The sequence below is a fragment of the Dendrobates tinctorius genome, unplaced genomic scaffold (assembly GCF_039654945.1).
Source record: "Dendrobates tinctorius isolate UK_male_01 unplaced genomic scaffold, ASM3965494v1 ptg000171l, whole genome shotgun sequence".
Classification (NCBI taxonomy): Eukaryota; Metazoa; Chordata; class Amphibia; order Anura; family Dendrobatidae; genus Dendrobates; species Dendrobates tinctorius.
Window position 1 is genome coordinate 12,057,501 of NW_027361838.1, and position 19,131 is coordinate 12,076,631.

The window sequence follows — 19,131 nt, forward strand, 5'->3', positions numbered from 1 at the left end:
CTCGTTCCGTCTCTCTCGCTCTCTCTCGTTCCGTCTCTCTCGCTCTCTCTCTCGCTCTCTCTCTCGCTCTCTCTCTCGTTCCGTCTCTCTCGCTCTCTCTCTCTCGTTCCGTCTCTCTCGCTCTCTCTCTCTCGTTCCGTCTCTCTCGCTCTCTCTCTCTCGTTCCGTCTCTCTCGCTCTCTCTCTCTCGTTCCGTCTCTCTCGCTCTCTCTCTCTCGTTCCGTCTCTCTCGCTCTCTCTCTCGTTCCGTCTCTCTCGCTCTCTCTCTCGTTCCGTCTCTCTCGCTCTCTCTCTCTCGTTCCGTCTCTCTCGCTCTCTCGTTCCGTCTCTCTCGCTCTCTCTCTCGTTCCGTCTCTCTCGCTCTCTCTCTCTCGTTCCGTCTCTCTCGCTCTCTCTCTCTCGTTCCGTCTCGCTCTCTCTCTCGTTCAGTCTCTCTCGCTCTCTCTCTCTCGTTCCGTCTCTCTCTCTCTCTCGTTCCGTCTCTCTCTCTCTCTCGTTCCGTCTCTCTCTCTCTCGTTCCGTCTCTCTCTCTCTCGTTCCGTCTCTCTCTCTCTCGTTCCGTCTCTCTCTCTCTCGTTCCGTCTCTCTCTCTCTCGTTCCGTCTCCCTCTCTCTCTCTCTCTCGTTCCGTCTCCCTCTCTCTCTCTCTCTCGTTCCGTCTCCCTCTCTCTCTCTCTCTCTTTCCGTCTCCCTCTCTCTCTCTCTCTCTTTCCGTCTCCCTCTCTCTCTCTCTCTCTTTCCGTCTCCCTCTCTCTCTCTCTCTCGTTCCGTCTCCCTCTCTCTCTCTCTCTCTCGTTCCGTCTCCCTCTCTCTCTCTCTCTCTCGTTCCGTCTCCCTCTCTCTCTCGTTCCGTCTCCCTCTCTCTCTCTCTCTCTCTCGTTCCGTCTCCCTCTCTCTCTCTCTCTCGTTCCGTCTCCCTCTCTCTCTCTCTCTCTCGTTCCGTCTCTCTCTCTCGTTCCGTCTCTCTCTCTCGTTCCGTCTCTCTCTCTCTCGTTCCGTCTCCCTCTCTCTCTCTCGTTCCGTCTCTCTCTCTCTCTCTCTCTCGTTCCGTCTCTCTCTCTCGTTCCGTCTCTCTCTCTCTCTCGTTCCGTCTCTCTCTCTCTCTCGTTCCGTCTCTCTCTCTCTCTCGTTCCGTCTCTCTCTCTCTCTCGTTCCGTCTCTCTCTCTCTCTCTCGTTCCGTCTCTCTCTCTCTCTCGTTCCGTCTCTCTCTCTCTCTCGTTCCGTCTCTCTCTCTCTCTCGTTCCGTCTCTCTCTCTCTCTCGTTCCGTCTCTCTCTCTCTCTCGTTCCGTCTCTCTCTCTCTCGTTCCGTCTCTCTCTCTCTCGTTCCGTCTCTCTCTCTCTCGTTCCGTCTCTCTCTCTCTCGTTCCGTCTCTCTCTCTCTCGTTCCGTCTCTCTCTCTCTCGTTCCGTCTCTCTCGTTCCGTCTCTCTCTCTCGTTCCGTCTCTCTCTCTCTCTCGTTCCGTCTCTCTCTCGTTCCGTCTCTCTCTCTCTCTCTCGTTCCGTCTCTCTCTCTCTCTCTCGTTCCGTCTCTCTCTCTCTCTCTCTCGTTCCGTCTCTCTCTCTCGTTCCGTCTCTCTCTCTCGTTCCGTCTCTCTCTCTCGTTCCGTCTCTCTCTCTCTCTCGTTCCGTCTCTCTCTCTCGTTCCGTCTCTCTCTCTCTCTCGTTCCGTCTCTCTCTCTCGTTCCGTCTCTCTCTCTCTCTCGTTCCGTCTCTCTCTCTCTCTCTCGTTCCGTCTCTCTCTCTCTCTCTCGTTCCGTCTCTCTCTCTCTCTCTCGTTCCGTCTCTCTCTCTCTCTCTCGTTCCGTCTCTCTCTCTCTCTCTCGTTCCGTCTCTCTCTCTCTCTCTCGTTCCGTCTCTCTCTCTCTCGTTCCGTCTCTCTCTCTCTCTCTCGTTCCGTCTCTCTCTCTCTCTCTCGTTCCGTCTCTCTCTCTCTCTCTCTCTCGTTCCGTCTCTCTCTCTCTCTCTCTCGTTCCGTCTCTCTCTCTCGTTCCGTCTTCTCTCTCGTTCCGTCTCTCTCTCTCTCGTTCCGTCTCTCTCTCTCTCGTTCCGTCTCTCTCTCTCTCTCTCGTTCCGTCTCTCTCTCTCTCGTTCCGTCTCTCTCTCTCTCGTTCCGTCTCTCTCTCTCTCTCGTTCCGTCTCTCTCTCTCTCTCGTTCCGTCTCTCTCTCTCTCGTTCCGTCTCTCTCTCTCTCGTTCCGTCTCTCTCTCTCTCGTTCCGTCTCTCTCTCTCTCGTTCCGTCTCTCTCTCTCTCGTTCCGTCTCTCTCTCTCTCGTTCCGTCTCTCTCTCTCTCGTTCCGTCTCTCTCTCTCTCTCGTTCCGTCTCTCTCTCTCTCTCGTTCCGTCTCTCTCTCTCTCTCGTTCCGTCTCTCTCTCTCTCTCGTTCCGTCTCTCTCTCTCTCTCTCTCGTTCCGTCTCTCTCTCTCTCTCTCGTTCCGTCTCTCTCTCTCTCTCTCGTTCCGTCTCTCTCTCTCTCTCTCGTTCCGTCTCTCTCTCTCTCTCTCTCGTTCCGTCTCTCTCTCTCTCTCTCTCGTTCCGTCTCTCTCTCTCTCTCTCTCGTTCCGTCTCTCTCTCTCTCTCTCTCTCGTTCCGTCTCTCTCTCTCTCGTTCCGTCTCTCTCTCTCGTTCCGTCTCTCTCTCTCTCTCTCTCGTTCCGTCTCTCTCTCTCGTTCCGTCTCTCTCTCTCTCGTTCCGTCTCTCGTTCCGTCTCTCTCTCTCGTTCAGTCTCTTGTTCCGTGTCTCTCTCTCTCTCTCGTTCCGTCTCTCTCTCTCTTTCGTTCCGTCTCTCTCTCTCTCTCGTTCCGTCTCTCTCTCTCTCTCGTTCCGTCTCTCTCTCTCTCTCTCGTTCCGTCTCTCTCTCTCTCTCTCTCGTTCCGTCTCTCTCTCTCTCTCTCTCTCGTTCCGTCTCTCTCTCTCTCGTTCCGTCTCTCTCTCTCTCTCTCTCTCTCGTTCCGTCTCTCTCTCTCTCTCTCTCTCTCGTTCCGTCTCTCTCTCTCTCTCTCTCTCTCGTTCCGTCTCTCTCTCTCTCTCTCGTTCCGTCTCTCTCTCTCTCTCTCTCGTTCCGTCTCTCTCTCTCTCTCTCTCTCGTTCCGTCTCTCTCTCTCTCTCTCTCGTTCCGTCTCTCTCTCTCTCTCTCTCGTTCCGTCTCTCTCTCTCTCTCTCTCGTTCCGTCTCTCGTTCCGTCTCTCGTTCCGTCTCTCTCTCTCTCGTTCCGTCTCTCTCTCTCTCGTTCCGTCTCTCTCTCTCTCTCTCGTTCCGTCTCTCTCTCTCGTTCCGTCTCTCTCTCTCTCGTTCCGTCTCTCTCTCTCTCGTTCCGTCTCTCTCTCTCTCTCGTTCCGTCTCTCTCTCTCTCTCGTTCCATCTCTCTCTCTCGTTCCGTCTCTCTCTCTCTCTCTCTCGTTCCGTCTCTCTCTCTCTCTCTCTCGTTCCGTCTCTCTCTCTCTCGTTCCGTCTCTCTCTCTCTCGTTCCGTCTCTCTCTCTCTCTCTCTCGTTCCGTCTCTCTCTCTCTCTCTCTCTCTCGTTCCGTCTCTCTCTCTCGATCCATCTCTCTCTCTCTCGATCCGTCTCTCTCTCTCGTTCCGTCTCTCTCTCTCTCTCTCTCTCGTTCCGTCTCTCTCTCGATCCGTCTCTCTCTCTCTCTCTCGTTCCGTCTCTCTCTCTCTCTCTCGTTCCGTCTCTCTCTCTCGTTCCGTCTCTCTCTCTCGTTCCGTCTCTCTCTCTCTCTCTCGTTCCGTCTCTCTCGTTCCGTCTCTCTCTCTCGTTCCGTCTCTCTCTCTCTCGTTCCGTCTCTCTCTCTCTCTCTCGTTCCGTCTCTCTCTCTCTCTCGTTCCGTCTCTCTCTCTCGTTCCGTCTCTCTCTCTCTCTCTCGTTCCGTCTCTCTCTCTCGTTCCGTCTCTCTCTCTATCTCTCTCGTTCCGTCTCTCTCTCTCTATCTCTCTCGTTCCGTCTCTCTCTCTCTCGTTCCGTCTCTCTCTCTCTCGTTCCGTCTCTCTCTCTCGTTCCGTCTCTCTCTCTCTCGTTCCGTCTCTCTCTCTCTCGTTCCGTCTCTCTCTCTCGTTCCGTCTCTCTCTCTCTCGTTCCGTCTCTCTCTCTCTCGTTCCGTCTCTCTCTCTCTCGTTCCGTCTCTCTCTCTCTCGTTCCGTCTCTCTCTCTCTCTCGTTCCGTCTCTCTCTCTCTCTCGTTCCGTCTCTCTCTCTCTCTCGTTCCGTCTCTCTCTCTCTCTCGTTCCGTCTCTCTCTCTCTCTCGTTCCGTCTCTCTCTCTCTCGTTCCGTCTCTCTCTCTCTCGTTCCGTCTCTCTCGTTCCGTCTCTCTCGTTCCGTCTCTCTCTCTCGTTCCGTCTCTCGTTCCGTCTCTCTCTCTCTCGTTCCGTCTCTCTCTCGTTCCGTCTCTCTCTCTCTCGTTCCGTCTCTCTCTCTCTCGTTCCGTCTCTCTCTCTCTCGTTCCGTCTCTCTCTCTCTCGTTCCGTCTCTCTCTCTCTCTCTCGTTCCGTCTCTCTCGCTCTCGTTCCGTCTCTCTCGCTCTCGTTCCGTCTCTCTCTCTCTCGTTCCGTCTCTCTCTCTCTCGTTCCGTCTCTCTCTCTCTCGTTCCGTCTCTCTCTCTCTCGTTCCGTCTCTCTCTCTCTCGTTCCGTCTCTCTCTCGTTCCGTCTCTCTCTCTCTCTCTCTCGTTCCGTCTCTCTCTCTCTCTCTCTCGTTCCGTCTCTCTCTCTCTCTCTCTCTCTCGTTCCGTCTCTCTCTCTCTCGTTCCGTCTCTCTCTCTCTCTCTCTCGTTCCGTCTCTCTCTCTCTCTCTCTCTCTCTCGTTCCGTCTCTCTCTCTCTCTCTCGTTCCGTCTCTCTCTCTCGTTCCGTCTCTCTCTCTCTCGTTCCGTCTCTCTCTCTCGTTCCGTCTCTCTCTCTCTCTCGTTCCGTCTCTCTCTCTCTCTCTCTCGTTCCGTCTCTCTCTCTCTCTCTCTCTCTCTCGTTCCGTCTCTCTCTCTCTCTCTCTCTCTCGTTCCGTCTCTCTCTCTCGTTCCGTCTCTCTCTCTCTCTCGTTCCGTCTCTCTCTCTCTCTCTCGTTCCGTCTCTCTCTCTCTCTCGTTCCGTCTCTCTCTCTCTCTCTCGTTCCGTCTCTCTCTCGTTCCGTCTCTCTCTCTCGTTCCGTCTCTCTCTCTCTCTCGTTCCGTCTCTCTCTCTCTCTCTCTCTCGTTCCGTCTCTCTCTCTCTCTCTCGTTCCGTCTCTCGTTCCGTCTCTCTCTCTCTCTCGTTCCGTCTCTCTCTCTCTCTCTCGTTCCGTCTCTCTCTCTCTCTCGTTCCGTCTCTCTCTCTCTCTCGTTCCGTCTCTCTCTCTCTCTCTCGTTCCGTCTCTCTCTCTCTCTCGTTCCGTCTCTCTCTCTCTCTCTCGTTCCGTCTCTCTCTCTCTCTCGTTCCGTCTCTCTCTCTCTCTCGTTCCGTCTCTCTCTCTCTCTCGTTCCGTCTCTCTCTCTCTCTCGTTCCGTCTCTCTCTCTCTCTCGTTCCGTCTCTCTCTCTCTCTCGTTCCGTCTCTCTCTCTCTCTCTCTCTTGTTCCGTCTCTCTCTCTCTCGTTCCGTCTCTCTCTCTCTCGTTCCGTCTCTCTCTCGTTCCGTCTCGTTCCGTCTCTCTCGTTCCGTCTCTCTCTCTCTCTCTCTCGTTCCGTCTCTCTCTCTCTCTCTCTCGTTCCGTCTCTCTCTCTCTCTCTCGTTCCGTCTCTCTCTCTCGTTCCGTCTCTCTCTCTCTCTCTCTCGTTCCGTCTCTCTCTCTCTCTCTCGTTCCGTCTCTCTCTCTCTCTCTCTCGTTCCGTCCGTCTCTCTCTCTCTCTCTCGTTCCGTCTCTCTCTCTCTCTCTCGTTCCGTCTCTCTCTCTCTCTCGTTCCGTCTCTCTCTCTCTCTCTCGTTCCGTCTCTCTCTCTCTCTCTCGTTCCGTCTCTCTCTCTCTCGTTCCGTCTCTCTCTCTCTCGTTCCGTCTCTCTCTCTCTCGTTCCGTCTCTCTCTCTCTCGTTCCGTCTCTCTCTCTCTCGTTCCGTCTCTCTCTCTCTCTCTCGTTCCGTCTCTCTCTCTCTCTCTCTCGTTCCGTCTCTCTCTCTCTCTCTCTCGTTCCGTCTCTCTCTCTCTCTCTCTCGTTCCGTCTCTCTCTCTCTCTCTCGTTCCGTCTCTCTCTCTCTCTCTCTCTCGTTCCGTCTCTCTCTCTCTCTCTCGTTCCGTCTCTCTCTCTCTCTCTCGTTCCGTCTCTCTCTCTCTCTCTCGTTCCGTCTCTCTCTCTCTCTCTCGTTCCGTCTCTCTCTCTCTCTCTCGTTCCGTCTCTCTCTCTCTCTCTCGTTCCGTCTCTCTCTCTCTCTCTCGTTCCGTCTCTCTCTCTCTCTCTCGTTCCGTCTCTCTCTCTCTCTCTCGTTCCGTCTCTCTCTCTCTCTCTCGTTCCGTCTCTCTCTCTCTCTCTCGTTCCGTCTCTCTCTCTCTCTCTCGTTCCGTCTCTCTCTCTCTCTCTCGTTCCGTCTCTCTCTCTCTCTCTCGTTCCGTCTCTCTCTCTCTCTCTCGTTCCGTCTCTCTCTCTCTCTCTCGTTCCGTCTCTCTCTCTCTCGTTCCGTCTCTCTCTCTCTCTCTCGTTCCGTCTCTCTCTCTCTCTCTCGTTCCGTCTCTCTCTCTCTCTCTCGTTCCGTCTCTCTCTCTCTCTCTCGTTCCGTCTCTCTCTCTCTCTCTCGTTCCGTCTCTCTCTCTCTCTCGTTCCGTCTCTCTCTCTCTCTCTCGTTCCGTCTCTCTCTCTCTCTCGTTCCGTCTCTCTCTCTCTCGTTCCGTCTCTCTCTCTCTCGTTCCGTCTCTCTCTCTCTCGTTCCGTCTCTCTCTCTCTCGTTCCGTCTCTCTCTCTCTCGTTCCGTCTCTCTCTCTCTCGTTCCGTCTCTCTCTCTCTCGTTCCGTCTCTCTCTCTCTCTCTCTCGTTCCGTCTCTCTCTCTCTCGTTCCGTCTCTCTCTCTCTCTCTCTCGTTCCGTCTCTCTCTCTCTCGTTCCGTCTCTCTCTCTCTCTCTCGTTCCGTCTCGCTCTCTCTCTCTCTCTCGTTCCGTCTCGCTCTCTCGTTCCGTCTCTCTCTCTCTCTCGTTCCGTCTCTCTCTCTCTCTCGTTCCGTCTTCCTCTATAGGCCCTTTTACATTTAGCGATGCACCAGTGATCCGACCAGCGATCCGACCCGGTCAGGATGGCTGGTGCATCGCTAAATGATCGCTAGTGAGCTTTCATACAGAAAGATCTCACAGCGATGCAGCAGCGACGCAGCGCACGATACTCACATTTCACACACAGCGATCCTGACGTCCTCCCGCCCGCCTCCACGCGTCGCTCGTCTCACACAGCAGGAAGCAGACGACGAGAAATGGAGCCGGACATTCTCGCGCGATCAGCGATGGACAGCAGGGGAGCCGGTCGTTGGTAAGTATCACACATAGCGATATAGCTAGCAATATCGCTATAACGTCACAAAACCAGTGACGTTTTAGCGATATTGCTAGCGATATCGCTTAGTGTAAAACCTCCTTTACTCAGCAAGTTGCCTCACACCTTCCAGTTCATGTACTAGTCTCCGCATTAAGAGATCCTTAGGAAATCTTCGGTATTCGGTCAGTATTTTATATCAGTATTTGTAAGCCAAAACCAGAAGTGGGTGAAAAATTCAGAATAAGTTACGTGTTTCTATAATACTTTTCCTCCGACTGTTCTACGCCTGGTTTTGACTTACAAATATTGATGTAAACTGCTGATCAGATACGTGGCCTTAATGAGTTTCTCCTGGGATTGTGTTTTTATGATTATATTTTAGTGTGAAGTGCAGATTTCTTATTATGTAGCTTTCTTCTGTTTTATTTTCAGCATTTGCGCTTGCTGAGCTAATAGACAATTCACTTTCGGCCACAGCAAAAAATTCTGATATTAGGAAAATACAGATAAACCTGGTAAGAAAATTGTATTATTCCCTTTTTCCCTTTTTCCTTATTAAAATAGCTTTTAACAATGTGTACATATGTTTTACAGTGTTTTGATGAATCGCAAGGAAAACCAACTGTTGCAGTTACAGATAACGGAAAAGGAATGACATCAGTCCAGCTTAAAAATTGGGCAGTGTACCGTTTATCAAAGTTTAGAAGAGGATATGAAGGATACAGGTCAGCAACTAGTGTCCTTTTTTTGTGTGTTTTTTAATTAATTTATTTCTTAGCACTTTTGGAAGAGCATTGAGCAGCAGGGTGGTGTGCTGGTAAAAGGGAAAAAAAAAAAAAAATCTTTTAAATCTTCTGCCTAAGGGTATGTGCACACGTAGTGAAATCTGCTGCGTTTCCGCAGCGTTTTTGGCTCTGCAGAAACGCAGCAGATTCTGCTGCGTTGTACAGTACCTTTTATTTCCAATGCAAAAAAAAAAAAAAGCTGCACATGCTGCGTTTTTTTCCGTGCAGTTGTTTTCAAAACGCAGCATGTCAATTGTTTGGTGCAGAAACGCTGCAGTTTTACACCTCATCCATTATGAGGTGCAAAACCGCCGGTAAACCTGCGTTTTTCTCTACAAAATCCGCAGAGCCAAAAAACTACGTGTGCACATAGCCTAAATCTTCTGCCTGAGCGAGTGTGACCTGAGCGTAAGTGCGAACTATGGTTAAGTGTGTGACTTGTGATTCAGTGAAGAGGTATTTGGAAAACCTGTAACAAATACCTGTGTGAGTTGCTGAATTGTAGGTTGCTGAGTACTTTCTACCTGTTCAATTTTTGGGGGGCTTGGGGGCTTGTTTAACCTATTTTTTCTTTCTACAGGGTTAATCTCCTATTTTACTATCTGTGTTTTTAAGGGTTAACTATATTGCATTTAAATCTTGAGGTGTAACTATATTCACAAGGGGTTAATTAAGGGTGGGAGTTCATAATTAAGGGTTTATAAGGGGCAGCTGGTTGGGGCTCAACTCATTTTGGAAGTACATTGAGCAGCAGGGTGGTGTGCTGGTGAAAGGGAAAAAAAAACAACTTTTAAATCTTCCGCCTACATTTTCTGCCTGAGCGAGTGTGAACTGAGCGTAAGTGCGAACTGTGGTAAGTGTGTGACTTGTGATTCAGTGACTTTAGATTCAGGGAGTTTCCAAGGGAGGTATTACTGAATTGCTGTTATATTTTATTAATACTTTTTATTTATTTTTGCTTATCTTTCTGTCTGGTGCAATCCCCATTAGGATGTGCTCCACTATTGCCAATACCATCCAGTGCACGTCTTGCCGCATGTATGAAATCCTTGACCAGCCGGTCGAGGGTGCATACTGCTGTGCGAGATGTGAGCACGTTGTGCATTTGGAAGCCCAGATACTGGATCTAAATGTGCAGCTGGCAACACTGAGGTCCATAGACAATATGGAAGGGAGTCTTCTGCTCACGGAGCAGACGCTCAATGGGATAGATGAGGGGGGGGTTGCTAGGTTGGAGCTGCAGGACAATGAAGCAGCTAGCTGTGTGACAGAAGACTGGGTAGAGGGAAGAGCACCAGGGAGGCTAGTCCTGATCTGGCACACCCCAATAAGTTTGCTAAGTTGGCAGATGTGGGGAGTGTTAGTGCAGGAGTAGCACTGCTGCAGCAAGGCATGTCCTCTGAAAGCCGGAGGAGTGTCTGCTCCAGTAAGGGGGGAAATAGGAGAGCAGGGCAGGCCAGACAGGTTCTGGTAGTGGGAGACTCAATTATTAGGGGAACAGATAGGGCAATCTGTCACAAAGACAGGGATCGTTGAACGGTGTGCTGCCTACCTGGCGCTTGAGTCCGACACATAGCTGATCGGGTAGACAGATTACTGGGAGTGGCTGGTGAGGATCCAGCGGTCATGGTGCACATTGGCCCAAATGACAAAGTTAGAGGTAGGTGGAAGGTTATTAAAGATGATTTCAGGGAATCAGGCTGTAAGTTTAAAGCAAGGACCTCCAAGGTAGTATTTTTGGAAATACTTCCAGTACCACGTGCCACGCCAGAGAGGCAACGGGAGATTAGGGAGGTTAATAAGTGGCTCAGGAATTGGTGTAGGAAGGAAGGGTTTGGGTTCCTGCAGAACTGGGCCGACTTCTCGGTTGGCTACAGGTTCTACGCTAGGGACGGGCTGCACCTCAATTGGAAGGGTGCAGCTGTGTTGGGGGAGAAAATTGCTAGAAGGTTGGAGGAGTGTTTAAACTAGGGACGGGGGCGGAGGGTATTCCTTTTATAGGAGGGGAAGACAGTGCAGATAGAGACCTGGGCACAAATAATGAAATTGGGGGTGGGGGTGGCATGGGGGATGGGGTTAGAACAGTTAATAATTTAAGAAAGAATAGAGGTACAGAGAGATACTTAAAGAGCATGTATACTAATGCCAGAAGCCTCGCCAACAAAATGGAGGAATTGGAGTTAATGTTGTTGGAACATAATTATGACATGGTGGGGGATATCTGAGACATGGCTGGACGAGAGCCATGACTGGGCGGTTAATTTACAGGGCTATAGTCTGTTCATAAATGACCGAACAAATAAGCGAGGGGGAGGCGTGTGTTTATATGTAAAATCATCCTTAAAACCCATCCTTCATGATAATATATATGAATCTAATGAAAATGTAGAGTACCTGTGGGTAGAGATAAGGGGAGGGGGGAAAAATAATAAATTACTGATAGGGTTTTTTTATAAGTCTCCAAAAATAATGGAAGCAACAGAGAATATCCTCATAAAGCAAATAGATAAAGCTGCGACTCAAGGAGAAGTCATTATTATGGGGGACTTCAACTACCCTGAAATACATTAGGGAGCCGAAACCTGCAGTTCCAGCAAAGGTAATAGGTTTTTGACAACTATGAGAGACAATTACCTTTCACAACTGGTTCAGGACCCAACAAGAGGGGGGGCACTGCTAGACCTAATATTAACCAACAGGCCAGACCGCATATCAAATGTAAGGGTTGAGGGTCACTTGGGTAATAGTGATCACAAATTAATAATTTTTCATGTATCCTTTAATAAGTTGTGTTGTACAGGGGTTACAAGGACACTAAACATCAGGAAGGCAAATTTCCAACAGATGAGAGATGTTCTTGGTGCAATTAACTGGGACGATATCCTGAGACATAAAAATACACAAAGAAAATGGGAGACGTTTATTAGCATCCTGAATAGGACCTGCGCACAATATATACCATATGGGAATAAACTTGCTAGAAATAGGGGGAAACCACTATGGCTAAATAGAGCTGTAAGGGGTGCAATAAGAGATAAAAATAAAGCATTTAGAGAATTAAAGCAAGTAGGTAGTGATGAGTCATTAAATAAATACAGAAAATTAAATAAATTCTGTAAAAAGCAAATCAAGACAGCAAAGGTTGAGACAGAGCGACTCATTGCCATAGAAAGCAAAAATAATCTCAAAATATTCTTTAACTACATAAATAGTAAGAAGCTAAAAAATGATAGTGTTGGCCCCCTTAAAAATAGTATGGGTGAAATGGTGGATGAGGAAAAAGCCAATATGCTAAAGTACTTTTTTCCAACATTTACACAAGAAAATCCCATGACGGATAACATGATCAGGGATAAAAATTCTCCATTAAATGTCACCTGCTTAACCCAGCAGGAAGTATGGCGCCGTCTAGAAATCACTAAAATTGACAAATCCCCGGGCCCAGATGGGATACACCCCCGAGTACTGCAGGAATTAAGCACAGTCATAGATAGACCATTATTTTTAATCTTTAAAGATTCCATAATAACAGGGTCTGTACCACAGGACTCGCATATAGCAAATGTGGTGCCAATATTCAAAAAGGGGACAAAAACTGAACTTGGAAATTATAGGCCAGTAAGTTTAACCTCAACTGTAGGTAAAATCCTGGAGGGTTTTCTAAGAGATACTATACTGGAGTATCTGGAGAAGAATAACCTCATGACCCAATATCAACATGGGTTTACAAGGGACTGTTCCTGTCAGACTAATCTGATAAGCTTTTATGAAGAGGTAAGTTCAGGACTGGACCAAGGGAATGCAGTGGACATGGTGTACATGGACTTTTCAAAAGCTTTTGATACGGTGCCACACAAAAGGTTGATACATAAAATGAGAACAATGGGGATAGGGGAAAATATGTGTAGGTGGGTTAAGAGCTGGCTGAGGGATAGGAAACAAAGGGTGGTTATTAATGGAGCAAACTTGGACTGGGTCACGGTTAGCAGTGGGGTACCACAGGGGTCAGTTTTGGGCCCGCTTCTTTTTAACATATTTATTAATGACCTTGTAGGGGGCATAGAGAGTGGAATTTCAATATTTGCAGATGACACGAAACTCTGCAAGGTAATCAATACAGAGGAGGACAATTTTATATTACAGGAGGATTATGTAAACTAGAAGCTTGGGCTGATAAATGGCAAATGAGCTTTAATGGGGATAAATGTAAGGTCATGCACTTGGGTAGAACGAACAAGATGTATAATTATGTGCTTATTTGTAAAACACTGGGCAAAACTGTCACTGAAAAAGACCTGGGTGTATAGGTGGACGACAAACTCACATTTAGTGGCCAGTGTCAGGCAGCTGCTGCAAAGGCAAATAAGATAATGGGATGCATTAAAAGAGGCATAGATGCTAATGAGGAGAACATGCAAATTGCCTCTTCAGAAAGAAAGAGGACTTTTACTCTACAGCGCCACCTATTGGTAGTAGCGATCCTACAAGTCACAATCAACCCTTTAACGAGTCTTGTAATATGACTTAGGATAAAAGCCAAATCAGAATCTCAATTTGCAGACACGGTGTTTCGAGCTATTGGCTCTCGTCAGTGCAAAGTATGAGATCTGATTTGGCTAGGTGAAAGGTTCTGGACTGAGGTCTAAGGGGTAAGGTTTCTCCTTGCGGAGAGTGACATGCCAGCTCTGGCTTGTCAAGGTAAGGAGGCTTATTCGCCGTGCAATGCTCCTCTGGGAAAATAATATGCAAATTCCCTTACCTCTTAGACCTCAGTCCAGAGCCTCTCACCTAGCCAAATCAGATCTCATACTTTGCACTGACGAGAGCCAATAGCTCGAAACACAGTGTCTGCAAATTGAGATTCTGATTTGGCTTTTATCCTAAGTCATATTACAAGACTCGCTAAAGGGTTGATTGTGACTTGTAGGATCGCTACTACCAATAGGTGGCGTTGTAGAGTAAAAGTCCTCTATCTTTCTGAAGAGGCAATTTGCATATTTTCCCAGAGGAGCATTGCACGGCGAATAAGCCTCCTTACCTTGACAAGCCAGAGCTGGCATGTCACTCTCCATGAGGAGAACATAATTTTACCTCTATATAAGTCACTAGTGCGACCACACTTAGAATACTGTGTACAGTTCTGGTCTCCGGTGAATAAGAAAGACATAGCTGAACTGGAGCGGGTGCAGAGAAGAGTGACCAAGGTTATTAGGGAACTAGGGGGTCTGCAATACCAAGACAGGTTATTACACTTGGGGTTATTTAGTTTGGAAAATCGAAAGCTTAGGGGTGATCTTATTACAGTGTATAAATATATACGGGGACAATACAAAGACCTTTCTAATGATCTTTTTACTCTTAGACCTGTGACGGTGACAAGGGGGCATCCTCTATGTCTGGAGGAAAGAAGGTATAAGCATAATCACAGACGTGGATTCTTTACTGTAAGAGCAGTGAGACCATGGAGCTCTCTGCCATATGATGTTGTAATGAGTGATTCCCTAATAAAATTTAAGAAGGGACTGGATGCCTTTCTTGAAAAGTTTAATATTCCAGGGTAAATCCGCTACTTTCCTTAATATTGCGTTGAACCAGGGAGCTAGTCTGATTGCCGTATGTGGAGTCGGGAAGGAATTTTTTTCCCCAATGTGAAGCTTACTGTTTGCCACATGGGGTTTTTTTTGCCTTCCTCTGGATCAACATGTTAGGGCAAGTTAGGATACGATATGAGTTGAACTAGATGGACTTAGTCTTCCTTCAACCTTAATAACTATTTTACTATGTTACTAAAGTAAATTTATAAAATTGGCTTCTCAATCCATTAAACTGCATTCCCCAAAATCAGATATAAAAATAAAGTACCCATTTATGCTCGAGTATAATCCGACCCGAATAAAAACGGAGGCACCAAATTTTGCCACGAAAAACTGTGAAAACTTATTGACTCGAGTATAAGCCGGGTATGCAATGTCCCCTCATCTTCATCCTGGTATGCATGATTCCTCATCCCCATCTTTGTATGAATGACTCCTCATCCCCATCCTGGTATGCATGGTTCCTCATCCCTATCCTGGTAGGCACGGCCCCCTCATCCCAATTCTGTTATGTATGGCCACCTTATCCCCATCTTGGTATACATGGTCTCCTCATCCCTATACTGGTATGCATGGCCCCTCATACCTATACTTGTATGCATGGCCCCCTCATTTCCATCCTGGTATGCATGGCCCCCTCATTTCCATCCTGGTATGCATGGCCCCCTCATTTCCATCCTGGTATGCATGGCCCCCTCATTTCCATCCTGGTATGCATGGCCCCCTCATTTCCATCCTGGTATGCATGGCCCCCTCATTTCCATCCTGGTATGCATGGCCCCCTCATTTCCATCCTGGTATGCATGGCCCCCTCATTTCCATCCTGGTATGCATGGCCCCCTCATTTCCATCCAGGTATGCATGGCCCCCTCATTTCCATCCTGGTATGCATGGCCCCCTCATTTCCATCCTGGTATGCATGGCCCCCTCATTTCCATCCTGGTATGCATGGCCCCCTCATTTCCATCCTGGTATGCATGGCCCCCTCATCCCCATCCTGGTATGCATGGCCCCCTCATCCCCATCCTGGTATGCATGGCCCCCTCATCCCCATCCTGGTATGCATGGCCCCCTCATCCCCATCCTGGTATGCATGGCCCCCTCATCCCCATCCTGGTATGCATGGCCCCCTCATCCCCATCCTGGTATGCATGGCCCCCTCATCCACATCCTGGTATGCATGGCCCCCTCATCCCCATCCTGGTATGCATGGCCCCCTCATCCCCATCTTTGCATGCGTGGCACCTGCATCCTTATGCCTATCCTTGTATGCATGGCCCCCTCATCCTGGTATGCACGGCCTCCTCATACCTATCCTGGTGAGCATGGCCTCATCCCTAACCTAGTATGCATGGCTCCCTCATCCTATACTGATATGCATGGTTCGTCATCTCCATCCTGGTTTGCATGGCCCCCTCATCCCCATCCTGGTATGCATCCCGATTCTTGTATACATGGCACCCTCATCTCTATCCTTGTATGCATGGCACCGTCATCTCTATCCTTGTGTGCATGGCACCCTCATCCCCATCCTTGTATGCATGGCTAGCATCAAAAAAGCATAAAAAAACAACCTACTTACCCTTCCTGCGCTCCCTCGCATCGTCTTGTTCTGGTGCCAGCAGCTGCTTTATGCCTGTCAGCAGCGCCTGGGACGTCATACGTTGCTAACAAGCATAGCACAGTGGACGTAATACTCACCTCTTGCCCCGCCGGAACTGTGTGCATGGAGAGCAGTGAGTATTCATTACTATTAAGTGGCGTGCACAGTGTCAGCTGCCGGGAGATCATGTATCCTCCTTACTTAATGGAATTGCATATTCACATCTCTCCTTGTCTATGGGAGTGGAGAGAGGTGAATATTCATTTCTCTTAAGTAGAGGGCACACGTGATCTCCCGGTGGCTGCTGGACGTCGGCGGCTGTGGCTGACACTGTGAGCGCTATTACAGAGAAATGAATATTCACTGCAAGTGCAGTGAATATTCATTTCTCTCTAGCAGTGGGCACAGCGTCAGTCACTGGCTCCTGCCTTCTGTGACCTGCTGCTCCACCGCTGCCGCTCCCCCCTCCATCTTCTGGGACCATGACTCGAGTATAAGCTGAGGGGGGCGTTTTAAGCGCAAAAAAATATGCTGAAAAACTCTGCTTATACTCAAGTATATACTGTATACATCTCTGGCAAAAATTAATAGACCACTGCAAAATTTTCAGTCTGTCTGATTTTTCTCTTTATAGGTATATTTTTGATTAAAATGTAAATTGCTCTTTTATTCTGTAAACTACTGGCAACATGTCTTTGAATTTCCAAGCACTAAATTTTGTATTTATTTTCAGAAAACGAGAAATGGTCAAAATAACAAAAAAATGCTAGTTTCACACTAGCGTTTTGGAGCGCAGTGACGGCCTGCGGACGGCCACAGCTAAGCCCCGCCCCCTGCCGCGACCCGCCGGTAGCTCCGCCCACCGGCGCATGACGCTGCATGCGCCCTGCGTCCGCTATCTTTATCACAGGGGGCGCAGGCCGTGCTCAATATGCGTTTGGCGGCGCATGCGTCCTTTTGACGGTGCGCCGACCTGCGCCAAACGCAACCTGCTGCAGTTTGGTTGCGTCGGCGCTCCGTCAAAAAGGCGCATGCGCCGCCAAACGCATACTGCGCCCCGTTTTTTGCTTAGTGTCCATGGAGGCACACACGTCTGGTTTTGCTCCAGACTTTTTTTTTTCCCATGAAGATGAGACAGGGGCGACGGACCCTATTGAAAGGGTCCGATCTCCCCAAACCATCAACGGTCGAACATGTATTGAGTATCGTCTTCACGTATCCTCTCCCGCACCGTGGGACATATCTGGGCCGTTTTCCCCAGACCTTTTTTTTGTTTTATTTTTACTGTCTATGAAGATGAGACAGGGGCAACGGATCCTATTGAAAGGGTCCGATTTCCCCAAAAAATCAACGGGCGAGCACGTGCGAGTGTCCCTCCACGTATCCTCTCCCGCGACGTGGGACACAATGCCGGACTTGGCTCTTACCACCCCTAGGTATTGAAACCATGGGCTGTACAGAGGCACAAGACTAGTCCATGCGGCCCCCACTGCTCCACCAATGCTTAGACTGCGGTGCTGCAAGGTGGCGGATGGTCCCTCTCCTCACCCCCTGAAGGGGTTAGATGGAACTAGGGTGCCTGCACCGTCCTATTTTGTCAAGGCCCCCTCACATCCCTGAACAGGGAAGCTGAAGAGGATCGTCAATGAGGAGAGCGCCTGGGAGGGCTCCTGTGGCGAAGATCCGGGGCTGGAGCCTTTAGCTGTCAGATGCCTCCGGCCAGTGGCTGCAGAGCGGTGCGGTGAAGCCTGCGCCAGTAAATAGCGCCATTTTTTTGTGGCGCCATGGAGTCGCCCCCCCCTTCCCCCTATCCCCAGCAGGGGACAGATACGGCATGTCCGAAGAAGCAGCATGCATCTCTTGTCGGGCGCAGAGCAAGCGATTATGCAAAGCCGGCGACTCCAAACGCGCCCAGGAGCCCTCTCCTGCGACCGAACCCACAAAGCTGGTGTGGGCAGACTGCAAAGGACAAAGCTCGGGATTCCCGCTGTGCAGCACCCGGAGCCCGACACCTAACAGAACCTCAGTGTCCGTCCTCTGCGACCAAGGTGCCAAGCCCCCCAGAGTGGGTTCTATCACTGTCACAGGTCATGCAATTGAGTCCCTTCAGGCCTCAGATGGGGGCAGGGACAGTGGCTCACCGGCCTTAGCGGGGACCTCCACCTCACAAGAGCCGCTCGCCTGCAGGGGCCGTTCTCACTTCAGGCAGACCCGAGGGAAACGAATCCACACGGTGTCGCCCAGTCCATCCGGTGCCTTGGCATCCGTAAGTTCTGCTTTTCGCTCCCCGTCACCAGTGGTTAATAGCGAGCAGACCTCAGAATTCGACTCAGACGAGCCCCTTGACCCGGATACTGCAGCGTCACGTGAAATAGTGGACAGCCTCATAGAAGCCGTCAATCAGACCTTAGGGATTGAGGATGAACCCGCAGCGGCTACGGGGCATGAAGTGGCATTTAAGCAAGTGAAGCGCCCGCAAAGAATTTTTTCCTCTCACCCGGAGTTTGAGGACATAGTGCAGCGGCACAGAGAGCGTCCAGACAGACATTTCTCGGGTCAAACGGCACTCGAAACAAGGTATCCGTTTGCTCCGGACCTCCGTAAAAAATGGATGGAATCCCTGATGGTGGATCCTCCGGTTTCGCGCCTAGCCACTTAGACCCTGCTATCCGTCCCTAGTGTTTCCTTAATTAAGGATCGCACTGATCGCCTTATAGAGAGCTTAGCTCGCTCAGTATATGAGGCGTCAGGGTCAGCGCTCGCTCCCTCATTCGCAGCAACTTGGGTAGCCAAGGCTATGATGTCATGGTCAGAAACATTAAACAAGGTCGCGCAGGAGCAGGATCTACCTGCAGAGATTTCGGAGGTCGCAGGTCAGATGGCGATGGCCGGAGACTATGTAATCAATGCGTCTTTGGATGCGGGCAATTGCTCGGCACTTGCTGCCGCTAATGCAATTTCTATCAGAAGAGCCCTATGGATAAGGACATGGCGAGCCGATTCTGCTTCTAAGAAGTCCTTGACTTCCCTGCCTTATCAGTGCGGCCACCTATTTGGGGAGAAGTTGGATCAACTTATCTCCGACTCCACAGGCGGAAAGAGCGGGTTTCTCCCTCAACAAAGGTCAAAACGCTTTTTCGTCACCCATTTTCAGGCACGTTTTCGGGCCTTTCGCAACCCCGGGTGGACTACAGCAGCCTATTCCGCCGACTCAGGCCGCCCTAACCAGGATAGGGAGCGGCAGGTCTCATATAGAGCCAACCCATTGGGGAGAATGCGTACTCGGCAGCCCAGATCGAGGGGATCCTGATTCCAAAGATCGTCGGCCAAATGACTCAAGGCCTTTACCAGACTACACCGGCAAGGTGGTCGACCGCCTACTCTGGTTTCACCACGTCTGGGTCAATGTCGCTCACGGCACATGGTGAAAGGAATTCGTGGCCTCAGGTTACAAATAGAATGTCAGATATCCTCCAAGACGGTTTTTCTTGTTAAATCTCTTATTTATTGAGTTTTGTATCTTAAATTACAGAAGGTACAATAATCATATACAATAAGTACCGTTAGCACTATAAGTACCTTTAAGGCTGGGTTCACACGTGGCGTTTTTTTCGCGTTTCCGCGGCTGTTTTAACAGCGCGATTTTGCCGCGAAAACGCGAAAAATAAGCATCCCATGCATTCCTATGGGATTCCGCAATGCTGTGCTAATGCTGCGGTTTTTACCGCGGCGGAA

General features: G+C 49.7%; 1 protein-coding gene across 3 annotated transcripts in view; it reads left to right on the top strand.

Moving 5' to 3' along the window:
• SMCHD1 (structural maintenance of chromosomes flexible hinge domain containing 1) overlaps positions 1-19,131 on the top strand; it is a 636,391-nt gene that overhangs the window by 66,526 nt on the left and 550,734 nt on the right. For all 3 annotated transcript variants that reach the window (XM_073550884.1, XM_073550885.1, XM_073550886.1), the window contains 2 exons: positions 7,847-7,929; positions 8,009-8,139. In XM_073550884.1, the coding sequence (XP_073406985.1) occupies positions 7,847-7,929; positions 8,009-8,139 (214 nt within the window). The remainder of the gene's footprint in view (positions 1-7,846; positions 7,930-8,008; positions 8,140-19,131) is intronic.